This window comes from Pleurodeles waltl, chromosome 9 (assembly GCF_031143425.1).
Source record: "Pleurodeles waltl isolate 20211129_DDA chromosome 9, aPleWal1.hap1.20221129, whole genome shotgun sequence".
Classification (NCBI taxonomy): Eukaryota; Metazoa; Chordata; class Amphibia; order Caudata; family Salamandridae; genus Pleurodeles; species Pleurodeles waltl.
Genome location: NC_090448.1, coordinates 1,069,501,698 through 1,069,522,112, shown reverse-complemented (window position 1 = coordinate 1,069,522,112; position 20,415 = coordinate 1,069,501,698). Strand labels below are relative to the sequence as shown.

At 43.9% G+C, this 20,415-nt stretch overlaps 1 protein-coding gene across 4 annotated transcripts in view; it reads right to left on the bottom strand.

The window, feature by feature from the left end:
* Positions 1 to 20,415, bottom strand: part of MDGA2 (MAM domain containing glycosylphosphatidylinositol anchor 2) — a 1,412,234-nt gene that overhangs the window by 832,928 nt on the left and 558,891 nt on the right. For all 4 annotated transcript variants that reach the window (XM_069208709.1, XM_069208707.1, XM_069208708.1 and 1 more), the window contains exon 3: positions 8,917 to 9,091. In XM_069208709.1, coding sequence (XP_069064810.1) covers positions 8,917 to 9,091 — 175 coding nt within the window. The remainder of the gene's footprint in view (positions 1 to 8,916; positions 9,092 to 20,415) is intronic.

Genomic DNA, 20,415 nt, shown 5'->3' with positions numbered 1-20,415 from the left:
AAAACTTGTGGGATCTGTCGGGACCCATATATTTCCTACCACCCAGCATTCCCACAACTCTCCTGATAAAAGTGGTACCTCACTTGTGTGGGTAGGGCTAGTGCCCATGTCAGGAAAGGCCTCAAAATGTAACATAGACATATAACATTTTCCACTGAAAACGGACCCATTTTTGTAATGTGGCTAGATATGGATTTCAGGAACTACCTCAGCCATCACTGAGGGACAGCTATCAAACCTGTACATTTTTGGAAAATAGATACCCGGGGGAACCTACGGCAGGGTGACTTGCATGACTTTTACCATGTGTTCTTACACAGAAGCGCTTGCAAAGTTCAAACTTTGACTAGAAAAATGTTTCCTCACTTTTCTGTGATGGAAAGGGCTGAAATCTGTGGAGAGCCACAAATTACTTACTAACTACCACTCGCTCAAATCTCCCAACCTCATTTGTATGCGTAGTCCTGGTGCCCACAACAGCAGTGACCTCAAAATACAATGTGCAGACATTAACGTTTCCTGTCAGAAACATGATCTGATTCAGGAATGGAGATAGCAGTGTTTTTTTTGTCCAGGGACCTAAGGCCGCCTAAGGATCTTACCACACCCAGAAATTACTTAAAACTAGACACTCAGAGGAGTCCAGGGTGGTATGCCTTGCATGGATCCCACAAAGTTTCCTTACCCACAATGCACTTCAAACCTCAAGCTTTTATAAAATTGTATATTTACCTTGACGATTCACCATAAAAGTGAGGTGGTTATTGGGACTAAGCCCCCCACCAAACAATTTTAAACAATTATAATGTCCCCTCTTGCAATAGAGATGGGGATGCTTTAGTCCCGGGGAGCAGAAGGACTCTTTTGCCCATCCTGAGGTAGGAGTATTGGCTCAACGCCAGAGTAGGTCACCCAAGCTTTAGTTTTAGTGCCATGCTGAAATTGCTGGTGTCTACTGGCCTTTATGTCCCCAGGGCAGATTTTGGGTAAACACCCTTGTGAGAGAACAGCGCTGATTGCAGAGCCCCCCTAACTTTTTGCCCCCATTTTTTACTTTTTGCTGGTGTTTTCCTGACTCTGATGGTGTCCTGGGTACTGCTAACCAGTCCCAGGGCCTGTGCTCTGTGTAAAATCAGTATGCAAATTAGGCTAATTATAATTGGCTAAGTCAACCTACCTATAAGTCCCTAGTATATGGTAGGGCATGTAGGTTTAGGGACCACAGCATAGGTAGTGCACCCATAGGTGAACTGCTGAGGTAGCCAGTGTCATTTTAAAGGCAGTCCTGCCTTGCTGGCTGCTTTTAAATTAAAGGTATATGCTAATTTGACTTTGGAATTAAAAGTAGTTCCAAAGTCTTAAACTACCCTAAGGTGTGCCCTATGTGCCTCTGGGGCTGGGTGCCATGTAACTATAAGCAGGGATCTTATAAAAATAGTTTTATAAGCCCTGGTGAGGTAAAAACAGCCACATTATTTTTTCTCTCATGGTACTGAATGGCCTTCATAGGCTAGAATGGGGAGACTTTATTTTAATTTTAAAAGTCCCCTTAAGTTACAGATACAAAGAGTTTGGCATCAAATTAATTGTTATAATAAATCCCACAACTTCCAGTTGTGGGATTTAATATAACTTGTTCAGGTAAAGAGTTTTAAACTTTACCTGAAAAGTTGCCAATTTCAGCCCTGCATTGTTTTTGCTGCTGGTCTCTGATTGGCCAGCCTCTTGCAGCCTGGCCAGGCTGCCTTGATGAGGTGTGAAGTTGCCTGTCTTCACACAAAGAGATGTGCCTGTGGGAGGGGATCTCCCCTCAGCAGATGGTGAGGCAGGAAGGGGGAGGGCTGCCAAACTGGTCTTCAAAGGCAGAGAAGGACACTTGGAACAACCCAGCAACACCCCCACATCCTGAAACCCCAGACAACAATGTGCCCCCTTGATTAGATTAGGAGAGGGCAGGAGAGGGGTGTGTTTATGATTTTTAGCCACACCAGTGGGTGGTCTCAGCCAGATGTAACCTCCAAAAATCACTTTCAGCTATGAAGGATTTTTGAGGAATGTTGCCTCCTGGGATTGATGTTTGACACACTTCCCAGGAAGTGGGCATCACAGGGGGAAGGACCCTGCACCTGATTGGAGAACCAGGACCCCCCCTGTTTTTCACCCAGGAGCAAGGATAAAACTGGCAGACCTGCACCCACACCTCAGTTCCCTTCCAGATACCCATCAGATTCCAACAACGAATAACCAAAGGAGAAGAAGGACTGCCCCCTACTGGACCCCTGGCCTGTGCCTGGAACCTGCACTCTGAAGGACTGCACCAGCTGCACACTTGGGCTTCACCACAAGAAGGACTTTGCCTGACTTCAACTGTTTCAAGGAGGGACTCCCTGTTTGCTACAGGTGGAAAATTGCTAACCAGAGTCCCCTGCACCAAGTCCCGAAGAAGTCAACCAGCTGACCACTGTCCAGTGGCCAAAAAGGAGTTTGCACCAGGTGCATTCTGGGAGTTGTAGTCCACACACCTAGGATCATCTCAGAGCTTCTGGAGCCTTGAGGTGAGCTGTGGACCCCAATAGAACCTTAAAAGAACATCTGGGAGAAGATCCAGAAGTTTGGAGAACTTTTGGAAAAAATCTCCATAGAGGGACCGACCCACCGCGGCAACACTAGCCGGCTTGCCCCAACCGCAACCCGGCTTGATTTGCAGGTTTGTCCTATTGAAAAAATCTCCAAAAAAGAGACTAAGGCCCTCATTCTGACCCTGGCGGTCTTTGACCGCCAGGGCGGAGGACCGCGGGAGCACCGCCGACAAGCCGGCGGTGCTCCAATGGGGATTCCGACCGCGGCGGTAAAGCCGCGGTCGGACCGGCACCACTGGCGGGGTCCCGCCAGTGTACCGCGGCCCCATTGAATCCTCCGCGGCGGCGCAGCTTGCTGCACCGCCGCGGGGATTCTGACCCCCCCTACCGCCATCCAGATCCCGGCGGTCGGACCGCCGAGATCCGGATGGCGGTAGGGGGGGTCGCGGGGCCCCTGGGGGCCCCTGCAGTGCCCATGCCACTGGCATGGGCATTGCAGGGGCCCCCGTAAGAGGGCCCCTACATGTATTTCACTGTCTGCTGCGCAGACAGTGAAATACGCGACGGGTGCAACTGCACCCGTCGCACAGCTTCCACTCCGCCGGCTCGATTCCGAGCCGGCTTCATCGTGGAAGCCTCTTTCCCGCTGGGCTGGCTGGCGGTCTGAAGGAGACCGCCCGCCAGCCCAGCGGGAAAGTCAGAATTACCGCCGCGGTCTTTCGACCGCGGAACGGTAACCTGACGGCGGGACTTTGGCGGGCGGCCTCCGCCGCCCGCCAAGGTCAGAATGAGGGCCTAAGTCCGGACGTAGAAAGTTTACCGGGACCTCCCAGCCAGAGTATCCGAGGAGGGCTCCAAGGACGTCGGATCAAGATCCAGGTTTACCCCAGTCGAAGGATTTTCACCTCGAAAAAATGACTACTTCCGAAGGTAAAAATCTCCACCGAGGGCTACCGCGACGCGTATCCAGAGAAGGGTTCCAGAAGGTCAGACTGGACTGGCAGGTTCGTCCCGCAGAAGAAAATCTTCAGAAAAACGACTAAGTGCGAAGGTAAACTTTTGACCGAGACCTCCCGCGGGCTGTAGCTGAGCCGGGCTTCATTGCGGTCGGCCTTAAACTTTGACTTTCCCCCGGTCGAAGTGCGACCAGATGACGAGATTGACGCTTTTTGTTTCTAGGCGCTAGAAAACAATAATTCTTTAAAAATTCATATCTCCGGTTCCCCTTATCCGATTTTATTCGTTTTTGTGTCATTTTAAAGATAAAAATATAATCTATTTTTCATAAAGTGGTTTTGGAATTTTAAACTGTTGCCTGTGTTTTATTTAATTACTTTTTTGTGATATTTGAATGCTTTACATTCTGTCTCCTAAGTTAAGCCTTGTCGCTCGTTGCCAAGCTACCAAGGGTTTAGCTGGGCTTAATTTACTGAGACCTAACTGGACCTAAGTGGAGGTTAGTAGCCTATTGCTAAGTGTAGGTACTTACCTGCCCTTACCAATAACCCATTTTCCAACAACCCTTAATCCCCCACCCCCGCAGGGGAGGGGACAGAAATACTGATCCACCCATTCTGGGTTTGAAATGTGATGTTATTCCTGGATGTGATGCTACAACACCGTTTTTTATTTTTTGGGCCTATGTTTTCCCTGGTGTTTAGTGGGCCTTCTGTGCCCTGGAGGCAAATTTTGGGAAAACAACCTCAATCCACCCTACAGGAAAGAATAATACCCATTTTGTGGGTGTGAGCCCCGGGGTCCAGAAAGTCCACTAGACACCAGGGAAAAATAGGCCAATTTTTTTTTAAAAGAGTGTGGGGCAGTTCACCCAGGCATCATCTTTCATTCCCACCCCAAAACAGGAGCATCAATCGTTCCTCCCCTTGGGGATGGAGATGGGGTGTTTATCTGAAATCTGAGACCAGAGACAGAAAGGCCAATAATCACCAGTCGAAAAATAGTCCCCAAAATAAAAAATGGGTATCGGGGTGGTTCACCCAGGCATCACGCCCTGTTCCTATCCCAGAACAGGCAGATCAGTGTTTCTGCTCCCTGAGGGTGGACTGAAGGTGTTCACCAAAAATCTGCCCCTCCAGAGCCACAGAAAAGCCAGTAGACCCCAGGTCTCCCCATATTTGTGGGAGGACCTCGATATTGTGCTAAATAAATGTCTGGCTTCTAGTGGGCTTTCTGTCTCTCTCTGGGGGTAGATATCATGTTACAACTGGCCAAATTTGCCCTGGGTGGGCAGAAAGACTGTTGTGGCATTTTTGGGGGTTTGCTGTGTCAGATGGCCACCCCGCCCCTTAATTTCTATGATATATAATAGTTTTCCTGGGGTCTCGATTGCTTTCTGCCACACTGAGAAGAGATTGGGAAATAAAATACTGAGTCGCCCCCGGCAGGGCAGAAATATTTTTTCCAACCTATTTATGGGGGGAAGCTCCCTCCCATCAGATTGAGCAAATAAACTCTGGCTTCTATTAGGCTTTTTGCCTCCTTTGGAGCAGATTAGATGGTAAAACTGCCCATATTTGCCCTGGGGGACAGAAAGACTGTTCTGGCTTTTTTTGGGGTGGGGGCTTGGTCAAATGTGTCAGAGTTATGCCCCACCCCGCAATTTGTGCCACATAATGTATTGAACTTTCTTCTCCCTGGGTGGCAGACTGGGGAGTAAAATTACCCAGATTACCCTGCAGAGGGGCAGAAAGGCTGTATTGCCTATTTTTGGGGTGGGAGTTCAGCATGGTTTGTGTGGAAAGGCAGCCTCCACCCTTAAAAACTGACCAAAAAAGTCATTGCATCTAGTGGGGTTTCTGTCCCCCTGAGGGTAGATTGGGTAGCAAAAATCTCTAAATTTGCCCCCCAGGGCAGGAGAAAGATTGTTGTGGCTTTTAATGGGTAGGGGTCCTGGCCAGATGCGTCAGCTGGCTGCTCCCACCCCAAAATATATGCCAATTAATGGCATTCCTGGGGATCTAGTGGGCTTTCTGCCCCCCCAGCGCTTAAATTGGGGTTCAAGACCTCCATTCTGCCCTCCAGGGAAGGGGGGGAGGGTGCAGAAAGTCTGCTGTGCCTGAGGGAAGATGTCATCGGTGATGTAACCAGTGATGTCACTGCTCATGTCATGATTGATGTATTATATGCAGTCATAAGAGTCATCAACTGGCGTCAATGTTATGAGCAAAACAAAACCACTCTTCCTATGGAAACTAGGTCCTAACTATAACTACCTACTGATGATCGCCAGTAGGTGATATATGTATTAGTTTATAAATTGCTCAAAAATTGCAACTAAAGCCCTCTCTCATTCTCTTTCTCTCATTGACTCTTTCGCTATAGATAGATAGATAAATAGATAGATGGATAAGATAGATAGATAGATAATTACAGCAACTACTTTCTGAATAATACAGTACCTTATATAAGTGGATGATGACATTGCTCAAACAACCATTATAAGAGCAGCCAATATAAAGAAAAATGCAGTGTCTGGCAATAACCCTAATTCTTGAAAGAAATGAATGACATTCTCATCTTAACTTGTACACAAACTATAAGAAAGGTGCACTTAAAAATATTGACAATCTGAAGCTACAGTATGCACTTCCTTGTGTATAATATGTTCTCTCTATAATATTGTTACATACAATTTATAATTATCACATTTCTTTGGGACTTGTTTTTTTAAAAACTAAACTGTGTTTATACTTGAGAGACTTATCTTGTACGAAATGGCTTTAACTTGATATCTGGTTTTTCGATGATTGGATGATTTTGGCTCACAAGATACTTGACTTGAGCAAAAAATGCCTCACACATAAGCAGATCCATCACTTATGACTCTGACAGGGAAGAGCATCCATGAGTGACACGTAGAAAAACGGTTATTCTTCCAAGAAGGGCTTTAAACTTAAGACATGTCCTTAACATGTTAATTATACTGCTATGATTTCCAGAGTGTGCCCCTTGACTTGTATTTTGGGTGCCTCTCTGAGAATTGTTGCACTCAGATATATAACACAACAACTGACATATATATAAAACCAGTTAGGTCTACTGGCTTTGTCAATGATTGTTCACTGTTTAAGATATATGAGTAGCAACAAGAGTATTATTGTTGATAATATTGAAAATGCTTTCATTCTGAAACTATGACACTTACAATTAAACATTGCTGAATCCTGTGGGAAGGGTAGTTGTCTTCTGAATGACTCAATCAATCAATCAATCACAGACATTTGTAGAGCGCACTACTTACCCGTTAGGGTTCCAAGGCGCTTAGGGAGGGGGGGACTACTGCTGCTCGAAGCGCCAGGTCTTGAGGAGTCTTCTGAAGGCAAGTAGGTCTTGGGTCTGTCGGAGGTAGGTAGGGAGCGTGTTCCAGGTCTTTGCGGCGAGGTAGGTGAAGGATCTGCTGCCGGAGGAGGCTTGTTGGATGCGGGGGACGGTGGTGAGGGCGAGGCTCGCGAAATCGCAGTTGGCGGGTCGGAGTGTAGAAGTTGAGTCTGTCGTTGAGGTAGGAGGGGCCGGCGTTGTGGAGTGCTTTGTGTGCGTGGGTGAGGAGCTTGAAGGTGACCCTTTTGTTGACGGGGAGCCAGTGGAGTCCTTTGAGGTGAGGGGTGATGTGGCAGTGGCGGGGTGCGTTGGTGATGAGTCGGGCTGAGGTGTTTTGGATGCGTTGGAGTCGCTGTAGGTGTTTTTCTGGGATTCCTGCATAGAGTGCGTTGCCGTAGTCCAGTCTGCTGCTGACGAGGGCGTGGGTCACTGTTTCCTGGTGTCGGTCGGGATCCACTTGTAGATCCTGCGGAGGGTGCGGAGGGTGTTGAAGCAGGAGGAGGTGACGGCGCTGACTTGTCTGCCCATGGAGAGTGCGGAGTCGAGGATGAATCCCAAGTTGCGGGCGTGGTCGGTGGGCGTTGGGGCAGTTCCGAGGGAGGTGGGCCACCACGAGTCGTCCCAGGTGGAGGGAGATGTCCCGAGGATGAGGATTTCTGTCTTGTCGGTGCTGAGTTTCAGGCGGCTATTACTCATCCAGTCGGCGACTGCTTTCATTCCTTCGTGGAGGTTGGCTTTGGCGGTGGCAGGGTCGTTGGTGAGGGTGAGGATGAGCTGGGTGTCGTCGGCGTAGGTGATGATGTTGAGGTCGAACCGGCGGGCCACTTGTGCGAGGGGGGCCATGTAAATGTTGAACAGAGTTGGGCTCAGGGAGGAGCCCTGGGGGACGCCGCAGATGACGTTGTTGGCTTCTGAGCAGAAGGGTGGGAGGTGGACGGTCTGTGTTCTGCCGGAGAGGAAGGATGAGGTCCAGGCTAGGGATTTTTCCTGGATGCCGGCTTCTTGGAGTAACTCCTTTTATGTTCACTCTATGTAAGACATGTACACTCTTTTTCTCTCCACATCCCCTCCATCTAAATACCTTGTACCTTGTCTGTTTCTTCTTCATCACCATCTTTTTATTCACTGATGAATGCACTTCTTTGCATCTCCTTCACTTCACCACTCTCAAACACACAACGCACCCACTCACCTATGAGCACTGCATTTTCTTTTACTTTCGCCATGTCAATATTTTGATAACAATGTACCACTCTGACACACGTTTGCAGAGAACCACAAATGCAACTGGAATACATGACCATTGTTCTGTAGCTTTGCAGAAAGCACAAGCATTGGATGCCCATGTATTTCGAACACTTTTCTGACCCACTGACAGGCACTGAGAAATTTGCACTGTGTTTAGCTTCAACTCCAGAGATCTCAATCATGGCCCGTTATATACACCTGAAAGCAAATCAATTAAAGTATGCACTACACATGAGATATATGCTATTTGAAAAAAATAAAGAGAGAAATAGCAAACCTGCTTAGATAATTCAAGACTAAGTAATGACTAAGTAAAATGTGAAATAGAAACAGGAACTAAATTGCTGACATTGATTGCCTTATCATTTTTCACATTCATTGTTCAGAAATTGATCAGTGTTTTGTCTCTAAAGTTAAAGACATGAATATAGGGCCCAATAGGGACCCGTTTCAAAGTCTGTTTGCAACCTGGGGGACCTGGGCCACTTAGAGCCCTGAGTTATGCCAGGGACAAGTTACACAATTTATGAACTCCTAATGGTCACCAACTCCAGCAAAAGTCAGATTCTAGTGAAGCATTATGCTACATTTAATTAATTTGTTTATAGCTTGTTTTGTCAATGTCAACACATGCTTGCCTACTAAACAAACTTCTATACCACTTTCACATCAATTCCAATTGCTAATGTATTTTGAGCACCTTTTATTAAACAGTGAGGAAGGAAGTGATGAAAGGTATTTCCATACTCACAGTACACATCCACTCGAATGGATTTTATTGCAGGAGAACCCAGTCCATTTTCAGCTTTACAGTAGTAGCGGCCACCTTGATGTCGTTGGATATTTACAATCCTCAATGTTTCATTGAAGACGCTGGAGTCTTGAAATCTGTCCGAGGCACTTCCTGCTGTTTTGGTCCACCTGATCTGAGCAATCATCAAAAAGGGTTGTTACATTAGGGCTGTTCTTGTATGACTTAATTGAAAATTCTACTGGTCAGGAAGTTCTGGGTAAAAAGATATTTTCATTCATTGAACTTGTTTGCATAGTGAAATGTTATTCTTTTAATATTATATTTCTAATGTTTCAATTATTTTACTAACATAATGAGCTTTTAGGATATATCATTAGCCCAAGTGAAACACGTACGCATGAAAGTACAATAGCTTGGTTGATGGAACCATAAACCAGGAGGTATACAGTATATTTAAAATTGAATTAAAAAATGAAAGACATTTGTAATAAGATATGAAGAGTAGTTCTTAATCTCAAAGGTCACTGTGAAGATCAAAGTATAACCTAGAGTCAAAAGTGCCCGTATGTATAACATAGCAGAGAAAGCAAAAACATAGTCATTGTATAATAAGTGTGATCCTTCCATACCAGTCCTTTTCTAAGTCATCTCCAAATCTAGTCCGGGCATATGTGCAAGCCTACCTTCTGATGAAAAAAAGTTTAAATATATGATTCTCCAAATTCCTGAGTTTATTGAAAGAAAGATTCAGTGGGAACCTTACGCCCATTGTCACCTAAGCTCCATAAAAAGCTGATCCAAATCAATGCTGAATTCCATGCCAAAACAAGGATCAGCCCATTTTTGTGATAATGAACATCTTCCAGCGCCTTCAGAGGAGTATGCGGGTCCAAGCCCAAAGTGCTGGAACCAGCATTTTTCTCAGTCTGAGAGCAACTCAAGCACCTCCAAGTTCAAGCCTAAATTTCATAAGCTGACTCTTCTCACATTCCAAACTAAATTCCAATACCTGTACATAGGCCTTGTACAATTCCCTAGCTTTTAAAGCTCACTGGTGCAGGATCTTGCCTGAACTAAACACTACAGAGGCGGTGAGATAATCTAAAGCATACACAGAGATGCAATTACCTAAAACCTAAACCTAAAAACATATACACTTGTTTTCCATTGCATCACATACATTTTAAAATTAATAAATGTACACAAGTCCAAAACATTAAAACTTTGTTCGTTTTTTCTCTGTATACATATATATACTAAATATTTTATTTGTAAATTACTCAATAATTGCAGGTAAATTCGAATCAAAGACTGCAAACATATACATTCACTAAAAAAACAAAAAGGTTGTGGGGACATTATAGCTAGGATGAGAATTTACACAAACAAAACCATCAAAATTCAGCTGTTAGAGGTATTTCAAGTAACTATAACTCGTGCCCTAAGGTAGCTATAACTCATGCCCCCGCAATATACAGTATTCAGATCAATAATTTTACTGCAGATGTTGCTATATTATCAATGATGTAATTGCTGATGTAATATGTGGGATAATTAGCAGTGCATGGCGAGAGCGCAAGTTATAGTTACTTTAGGGAACAGTTTATAGTTACTTGAAAAACTCTAACCATAGCAGCTGAATTTCAATTTTTTTGTACATGTAAATTCTAATCCTAACTATAACATCCCTGTAACCTTTGTATCTTTTTTAGTGAACTTCTAAGGTTTTTTAAATGCTAATTCCTAACTATAATGTCCCTGTAAACTTTGTTCTTTTAGTGAATTTCTATGGTTCTTTTAACTGGCCTGCAGCGAGACCCCAGGACAACCCCCTGTTTGCGTCTAAAGGCCATGCGTTGCCGGACCTGTGGCCAGGCATCGCAGCCAACCCCCCACCTGCATCCAACCCCCAGCTACAAGGGAAAAGCAATAAGAAGGCAGTCAAAAAAATTGGGAAAAAGCAATGAGAAAGCAGTGAAAACTAGGGCAAAACAAGGAGAAGGCACACAAAAATGAGGGAAAAATCAAGGAGAAAGCAGTGAAAACTAGGGAAAAGCGAGGACAAGTTGTACTAAAAAATGGTGGACAAAGCAAGGAGAAACAGTGAAAATGAGGGAAAAGCCAGGAAAAGACCCTCAAAAAATCGGGGACAGTAAGGTGAAAGCAGTGAAAATGGGGGAAAGCAGGGAGAGGGCACACAAAACATGGGGGAAAGCAAAGAAGGAGACAGCAGTGAAAACGAGGGAAAAGCAAAGACAAGGCACTCAAAAAATGGATGAAAAAACAAGGTGAAAGTAGTGAGAATGAGTGAAAAGCAAAGAGAAGGAACACAATTAACGCATTAAAAACAATGAGAAAGCAGTGAAAATGAGAGAAAAGAAAAGAAAGGGAAACCCAGAAAACGACAGAAAAAGCAAAGTGAAACATGTGGGAATGAGGTAAAAGGAAGGTGAAGGTACTCAAAAAATGGGGGAAAAAGCAAGAAAACAGGAGCAAGAGTGATGCAGTAGTACGGGGAGAACTGGGCCTTTTTTATTTTTTTGCCACAGATTTGCAGATCCTCCACAATGTGGTGGCAAAAATAACAAAAAACATTTTTGGTCCCCAGCAGGGTTTCTGATTTCTATGGGACCCCACCACCAGACCAAGGGGGGTCATGGTAGTCTTACCCTGCCCATCCTGTTTCTTTTTTCTTGGTACTCAGCTGAGTCCAAGTCCCAAGAAGGCTGCCAGCACTTCCTGGTTGAAGTGCTGGCAGCCAATTACACTTAAGCATGAAAGCTGTCAGATCCAGGGAGGATCTGTACCCCAAGATATACAAATGTATTTTTCCTTTAGTAGCTCCAAAACTACTGAATGAATTTACACCAAATTACAAGGGCTATTTCTGGACCAGGAGATTGCTTTTGGAAAAATTGGTGTAATTCCGTGCAGCAGTTCGGGCTATAGTCGTGTCTAAAATCCCTATGGGAAATTGTATGGGGAAAACATGTTTTGGGACCTCCCTTTTTCTCAGCCCCAGCTTGACAAATCATACCAAAACCTTCAAGACAGCAGCTGAAGTGAGTGGTGTATTCGTTTTTCAATTTTCACGAACATGTGTCTACCTGTGCCAAAGTTATTGGCATCACAAAGAAATGCTTGCCTTATGGAAACTAGGACTTAAATATAACTACCTATCAGTATATAGAGAGAGAGGGTGAGAGAGAAAGAGAGAGCGAGGAGGAGAAAGAGAGAGACAATATTAAAATCATTTTATTTTAGTGGTCCCCATTACGCCGTTATGGCAAATGTATATGTCATAGGCAAAAAACAAAGGTTAATGGAAGTGCCACTTCAATCTTTGTACCTGGTTTGAACAACCAGTAAAGAAAGTATTCAGAGTTATGTTCAGGCACCTCAGCATTCAAGAGTTTACTATTCCAACTTACTAAACAGGACAGGTGAGAAAATGAATTGATGGCTACTAACTGAAATGATTGATTACAGTGCATAATGTTATATTGTGAAGAGTTATATAACACCTCAGTAGCGAACACTGTAAAACAGTTTAGTAAACCTATTGGAAACACCAAAAACACAAATGTGGTGTGAAGGACAGGTGAATATTCAGGGTGATAATTTCACACACTCATAATTGTCCCATATGTTTTGAGGTAAATAAAAAATGGTGACAGACTGGCTTGTAAAAACAAAACCTCAGTCTGGTCAGTAGGGGAAAGCCTGCATTCCTCATGAAGCTTACAGTGCTGGGACATAGCTAAGAACCTGAGCCAGATAAGGTTACTATCTATTTGAAGGAAAGTTTGGTTAAGCCTTTTCAGTGCTACTCGAAAGGCTTTGCAGTACAATGTTTAATGTATAGAAAGTCCTACAACTTCTTCCAAAGGGACACATTTTAAAGTGATCAATTCTAACAACCAATTTCAAGCAACCTTAGTGTTTCTTAAATTTACGTTGATTATCTGCCTTGCGCTAAGTTACAGCTCATTAAAAAATATTTACCCTTTGCAAACTTCTATACAGATGCTGCACAGAACAAGCATCAATTAGCAGAGAAAAGTTCCAACTCAGAGAATTTCTGAACTCTGCAAAGCCTTCCAACATGAATCTCCAAAAATCACCGGTCATCACAGTGGAGTCTTCATCAGACATATTACGTAAATAACTGTAAGAGTTGTAGTGACCCAATGAAAGCCCCACTAGAGTCTAAGCATTGCTGGACACAAGAGGTCCCATAATTCTTTTCAGATACTATTCTTTAGCACCTCGGTAGCTCACCGCAGGTTCCCATCTTTTATTTATAAGCCCCAGGGACCCTGCTCAGATTAGCCTTAAGCTTCATCCCTCTGGTAAGATTTCCTTAACACAGAAGAAACTTCAAATATAGAAATTTATGGCTCAGTGTGACTTTGTACCTAGGTACAGGTTGGTCTTCCAAAATATTTACTTAAATTACATTTTCATCATACTTTCCTTTTAGAAGTTGGGTCCATAGTTGGCAGGGATATACATCCTTGTCCAAGTAGTGACCGCAATCCTAGTCAGGGTAAGTCACAACACAATCCAAATTATCCTGTGCCCACCCTTGGATAGCTTGGCACTGAGCAGTCAGGCTTAACCTAGAAGGCAATGTGTAAAGTATTTGTGCAATCAATCATACAGAAACACAGTGAAAACACCTCAAAAATACACCACACAGGTTTAGGAAAATAGATAATATTTATCTGAATAAAATAAGGTAAAAACAACAAAAATCCAATAAGCACAAGTTGAAATATCACTTTTAAAAGGTTTAAAAGCATCTCAATCCTTAGAAATAGTTGTTTCTTTGTAACACGCAGTACCTGGGATGCATAAAAAATAATGATGAGCGGGGATCGCAGAGGAGGAGATGCATGAAAAAATTAAGTGTTGCATCGGGTTTTGTGGTGCGGCACAGACTATGCGTTGTTACTTTCCATGCTACAAAGGGTTGCGTCATTTTTCAGGAGCAGAGTCTTGGGCCCTCATAGCAATGAGGGGATATTTTGATGCTCAAATACGATGTGTATAAAATCCTTGATGCACTGGTCAAAGAAACAGGCGCTGCGTTGATCCGGTACCTGATGGGTCTAATTTTTCATCTCAAGCCAGGTGCTACGTAAAATTTCCAATTGGGAAGTCGGTGCTGTGTCATTCGGTTGGTGGTACGGTGATTTCCCAGGCGCAATGCATTGATTTGTCGACGCAAAGGATTTTCTTGAAGACATGAAATCTTTGTTGGCCCTGAGATTTCAGAAACAAGGGGCAAGATCAATCCAATCCCTTGGAGAGCACTTTAGGAGGAAAGCAGAGTCCTTCCAGCAGATTCAGGAGCACAACGCAGCAGGGGAACAAGCAGGAAAGCAGTCCTTCAGCAAAGCAGTCCAGATGAGTCCTTTGGGCAGCCAGGCAGTTTCTTTGACAACGTCCAGATATAGGTCCAGAAGTGTCTGATTTGGTGGGGTCAGAGACCTAGTTTATAAACTCAAAAATGCCTTTGAAGTGGGAGAAACTTCAAAGAATGGCTTTGAAGTGCACAAGTTCCCCTTTCAGCCCAGTCCTGTCTGCCAGGATCCCTGTGAGGGGTTATTAATCCTTTTTGTGAGGGCAAGCCACTGTCCTTTGAAGTGTAAGAGAGAGTCCCTCCACCCTTCCTGCCCAGGGAGACCCATTCAGTATGCAGATGAATGCACTTTCTAAAAGTGACATTTCTACAATAGTAATAATAAATCCAAGGTCACCAATAAGTAGGATTTTCTATTGCCATTCTGGCAATACAAAACATGACACGGCTACTCCTTCCAGATCAGAATCTACCACTTAAAAGTATATGAGGGCAGTTCTAATACTAATCTATGGGAGGAACAGGCCTCACAGTAGTGGAAAAACATATTTATGTTTTTTTCACTACCGGGACATGTAAAACACATAGGTACATGCCCTGCCTTTTACATACATAGCACCCTGCCCTATGGGTTACCTAGGGCTTACCATAGGGATGACTTATATGTAGAAAAAAAGGGAGTTTGAGGCTTAGCAAGTAGTCCATCAAGACTGTGAGTACTCACCTCCTTGTATCCATATAGTCTGCTAGTAAGAATCCCTAAATCTAATTGACATTGTGGTCATTGTCAATGGCATCCTAGCCTGATTTCTCCTTTGTAGTAGTAGTTTATATGCCTGTCAAATGTATTATTTTTCTCTGAAGATTTCCAATGAAGGTGCTTCTTTAACTTGTCCTTTGTATTAAGTAGTTGTTAATAACTGGGTCTCTAGTTGGCAGGTGTATGCACCCTGTCCAGGTAGGGACCATAATCCTAGTCAGGGTAAGTCACAACACAACCTAAATTATCCTCTGCTCCCCCTCCGGTAGCTTGGCACAGAGCAAGCAGGCTTAACTTAGAAGGCAATGTGTAAAGCATTTGTGCAGTAACTCATACAGTAATACAGTGAAAATATCACCAATAGAAATTGTTTTTTTAATAAAACAAGACCAAACTGACACAAATCCAATATGCACAAGTCAAGACATTACTTTTAGAGGTTTAAGTAAGTCTTAAACCATAGGGATCAATAGTGGCATCTCGTATGCACAAAGTACCTGGGATGCGTCAAAAATTAAGATGCTGTGGGACACAGAAGATGTGAGGCCTCAGAAAGTAAAACGATGCATCAATTTTTCCAGTGCAGCAGATGTGAGTCATTGATTCTTTCCTCACAGGCAAGGTGATGTGTCAATTTAGAGGCACGCACTCTTGGTTTCTTACTGTGGTGCAGGGTTTGATGACAAAGTGATGCCCAGGGACGGTGTGTGGAAAATCCAAATGTGCTGTGATGATGAAACAGGCACTGTGTCAATTCTGCAGGTGCTGTGTAGGTTTTTCAGCCACAAGACAGGCGCTGTGTTGATTCTTCAGGCATTGCTTCAATTTATCCAGTGTAGTGGATTTTATCTCTTAGGTGAAGTCTTTTATGGCTCAGAGGCTTCTTAACAGGAGGCCTGCTGAAAAGCCCTTGGTGATTACTGGTGGGGGGAAGGCAAGTTCCTTCCAGCAGAATGAGGGAGCAGCAGGCAGTAGGGCAACAAGCAGAAGAGCAGACCTTCCAGAAAAGCAGTTCAAATGAGTCCTGTTGTAGGTACAGACATGTCTGATCTTAGGGAATCTATCCCAAATGTGCCTTTGAAGTGGAGGAGACTTAAAAGGTTGGTTTTGAAGTGCACCAGTTCCCCTTTCAACCCAGTCCTGTCTGCCAGGAGATCTATGGGGGGTTATCAGTTCTTTGTGTGGGGTCAGGCCACTAGCCTTTTGGAGTGTAAGTGAGAGCCCCTTCACCCTTCCTGCACAGTATGCAGATTAATGCAGATGCTGCAGAGTGTCCTGTGCTCATAGCTGCCTGAGTAAAATGCACAAGGGGAGCTATCAACCAGCACAGACCAGTTGCGGATTGGAGACAGGCTTTAAGGCACAGAGAGCAGTAAGTGCAGAGAAATGTCTACTTTCTAAAAGTGGCATTTCTACCATAGTAATGTTAAATCCAACTTCAGTAAGCAGGGTTTCTCACTACCATTCCAACCATACTAAACATGACAATGCCACTTTTAGTTTTGAGGATTTGTAGAGCGCATGGCTACCCGAAGGCCTCCCAGCGCTGAGGAAGATCACTAGGTAAGAGGAACAAACCTAAACAGGGAACAATACAGTTTTCAATTTTTTACGAAAAGAAGATTCTGACATGTCATGACAAAGTTCCAAAGGGAGGGAGTCCGAGATCTTAGCTGCTCTAGATGCGAAGGCTCTACACCCATCTAACTTTCTTAGCATGAAAGGAGTTAATTGAAAAAGCTGAAGAAGATCTGAGTATTCTCCAGGGGGTATAGGGAGTGATCATTCATCTGAAGAAGACTTGACCCTTGTTTCGAAGGGCTCGGTGAATAAAACACATGGAAGCCAATAGAGGGAAGTCAAGGCTGGAGTGGCAGATGAATGTCTGGTGGTGTCTGTGAGTAGGCGAGAAGCGAACATGCGAAGGAGAGCTCAGGAGCAGTACATTCCCATAATCAAGACGTGAAAGTATCAGCGCCTGAGTAAGAAGTCTTTTGGCTGAAAATGGAAGTAATTTAAAGATTTTCCTAAGGGTACTTAGAAAACCGAAACAGGTAGATGCCAGTTTCTTAGAATGGCATTCCATTGTAAGGTGCGCGTCTAGCCAAAAGCCCAAGCTTTTTATGGAATCTTTAGGCGTAGGTAGATCCTTAGTCAAGTCCACTGCCAAGGATAGGGACCTAAGTAAGGAAGGATTCCCAACGATCCTAACTTCTGTTTTCTTGTTGAGCTTAAGCCTGCTCTCTATCATCCATCTGGTGATATATGAAAGACAGGAAGATAAGGTAGCCTGTTCTTGGGTATTCTTAGCAGAGAAGGAGTAGACCAACTGAGTATCATCTGCATAAGATACTGGAGATAGTCCATGTGGCTCAATAATTGTTTCCAGGGGGAAAATTTAAATGTTAAAAAGAGTAGGGCTCAGAGAGGAGCCCCGCTGCACCCCACAACTGAGTGGTAGAGGTTTAGAAAAAAAAGATCGATCTAGGACTTGAAAGGTCCTGTCCTTCAGGAAGTCAGAGAGCCACTCAAATGGGGTCCCTGAAAAGCCCATCCGAGAGATTCTCTGAAGGAGAATATTATGATATACAGTATCGAAGGCAGCACTCAGATCCAAAAGGATAATTGCTGCATAGCCACCTGAATTCAAGCATTGACAGGTGTCCTCAGTAACCGCCAACAGGGCAGATTCCGTGCTATGCAAAGGTCTGAAACCCATCTGAGTGTGATGTAGAAGATTGAAATCCTCGAGAAAGCCTGAAATTTGTTTGTTAACATGTTTTTCGATAATTTTAGATTTTATCGGCAGAAGGGCAATTGGTCTATAATTGCTCAATGATATAGGATCAAGCCTAGGCTTTTTTAATAAAGGTTTGAAGACAGCATGTTTCCAGTTTTGTGGAAGCTGACCAGAGGTAAGAGAATTATTAATAATCTTAGTTAGAACAGGCACAATAATGTCTGCGCCGAGGATTAATATAGACGGTAGGGCCGGATCAAGGGGAGAGCCTGATTTTATAGTGCGTAGGAGATCAAGAACTAGGTTCTCAGTCAGAGGCTGAAACGCTCTGAAAGTGACATTAGAAGGGTCTTGAAATGCCGTAGTGGCTTCTTGTGCGGAGAGGTGGGAGAAGCCTCGTTGAATATCAAGAACATTTTCATGAAGGAAAGCTGCCAAATTGTTACTGTGCTCCGAAGATGCTTGAATTGGGCTGCAAGGAGAAGGGTATTGAGTTAATTCTTTGAAAATTGTAAAGATTTCTTTAGGAGAATTGGAGGATTGTTCTATTCTAGCAGCATTGAACAGTTCATGCGCGGTTTTAATTTCCGCATGATAGTCTCTAATTGCTGCCCTATATTCACGTTTAGAGTCATCGTTATAGGTTTTTCTCCATTTCCTTTCTTACTGTTTACATATCTTTTTATGTTGCTGTATCTTAGGAGAAAACCAAGAGGACTTCTTGGTACGTGCAATGTTATGGACAGTCTTAGCTTGAAGTACATTGTCCAGGGAGTTGGAAATCCATTCATTAAATGTTGACGCCAAGCAAGTCTCATTAGTAGTGGAAAACGGACGATGAAGTTCTAAACTAGCTATCCAGTTTTTGTGGCTTAACTTAGACCAGGGGCGATGGGTGGTAGTGCTAGATGAGAACTGTGGGGGTGCAGGAGTAGGAGTGAGTGAAAGAGAAATTAAATAGTGATCAGTCCAAGCTAGAGGGAGTAGAGGCAAAACTGAAAGGTTTGACAAATTACTAAACACCAAGTTGAGGGTGTGTCCTTTAATTTGAGTGGGGCCTTGGATCAACAGTGGCAGATCTAAAGCTGCTAGATCCGTCAACAGAGTGTTTGCCAGATTGGTATATTCATCATCAACGTGAATATTAAAATCAACCAAAATTGTGAAGTTAAAGTTCTGACAGGCAAAGTCTGATATTAGTTCTGATAAAGCCTGAAGAAATTTCCTCTCTGGGCCAGGAGGACGATAAATTTATGTTCCAGAGACAGTAAAGGTAGGATTGATTGTTAACGAGAAAAAGAGAGTTTCACAGTTTGGAATAGACAAATTTCGGGTAGTACAATTTATAGTATTTTTAACAATGATTGCGATTCCACCTCCATTGGAGTGAGGTCTGTCTAATCGGTGTATGTGATAATCATGGGGAAGAGCCATAGCTATATCGGGACCAGAGTCCTCGGATAGCCAGGTTTCTGTTAGAAATAACGCCTCTGGAGCATGGTCAATTAATAGTGAGAAAATATGGAGTTTATGCGCAGGCAGGGAACAACAGTTGAGTAGAAGGATTTGGCAACCTCCACCAAACCTGTTCCGCTGCTGGAATGGGAAATTAGACAAGGGAGACCAGTGACACACATTGCAATGTATGATAGGGGAGTCAGGATTTAAAGAGTGTTTACAGGGGTGAGAAGTGTGCTTCCTGATAGATAACAGTTGAGAAGCCTAAGCTTTCGGGACAGCCCTGGGTAGCATTCCTGATCCCTGGTCTTGATCGGGCACGGACAGGTGCAGACGGGCTTGCCTTAGAGGCGCCCGCTGTGCATGACCGCTGCGCGCCCCTGCTTCATCAAGCCCTTTATAGTGGGCCGGAGCTGCAGCAAGAAAGACTAGACCACCTACCAAAATGGTGGCTCTAGTTGGAACAAGCAGGAGGGGGGAAAATGGCATTGTTAGTGAGGAGAGGAGTGTCAAAATGACACTCAACACGGCATGTAAAAACAGGTTAAAATATCAGTAAAACAATCTCAGTAGTAAAAGGTAAGTAAGCAACACGAGGATTATGCAAAATTCTTTACGGAAGGTCAACATACCTTTAGCCTAGCAATCGTCTGCGCGCTCGCTTCATCAAGCCCTTTATAGTGGGCCGGAGCTGCAGGGAAGAAAGACTAGACCGCCTCCCAAAATGGCGGCTCTAATTGTAACAGGTAGGAGGGTGGAAAATGGCAGTTTTAGTGAGGAGAGGAGTGTCAAAATGCCACTGAACACGGGCATGAAAAAACAGGTTATAATATCAGTAAAACAATCTCCGTAGTAAAAGGTAAGTAAGCAACACTAGGATTATGCTAAATTTGTTAGGGAAGGCCAAAATACCTTTAGCCTAATGATCCCCTTAGGGATACCTTATATGTAATAAAAGGGGAGTTTAAGGCTTGCAAGTAGTTTTAAATGCCAAGTCGATGTGAAAGTGAAACTACACACACAGACCTTGCAATGGCAGGCCAGAGACATGGTTAACGGGCTAATTATGTGGGTGGCACAATCAATGCTGAGGACTCACTAGTAGCTTTCAATTACAGGCACTGGGCGAATCTAATGCACTTTACTAGGGACTTATAGGTAAATAAAATA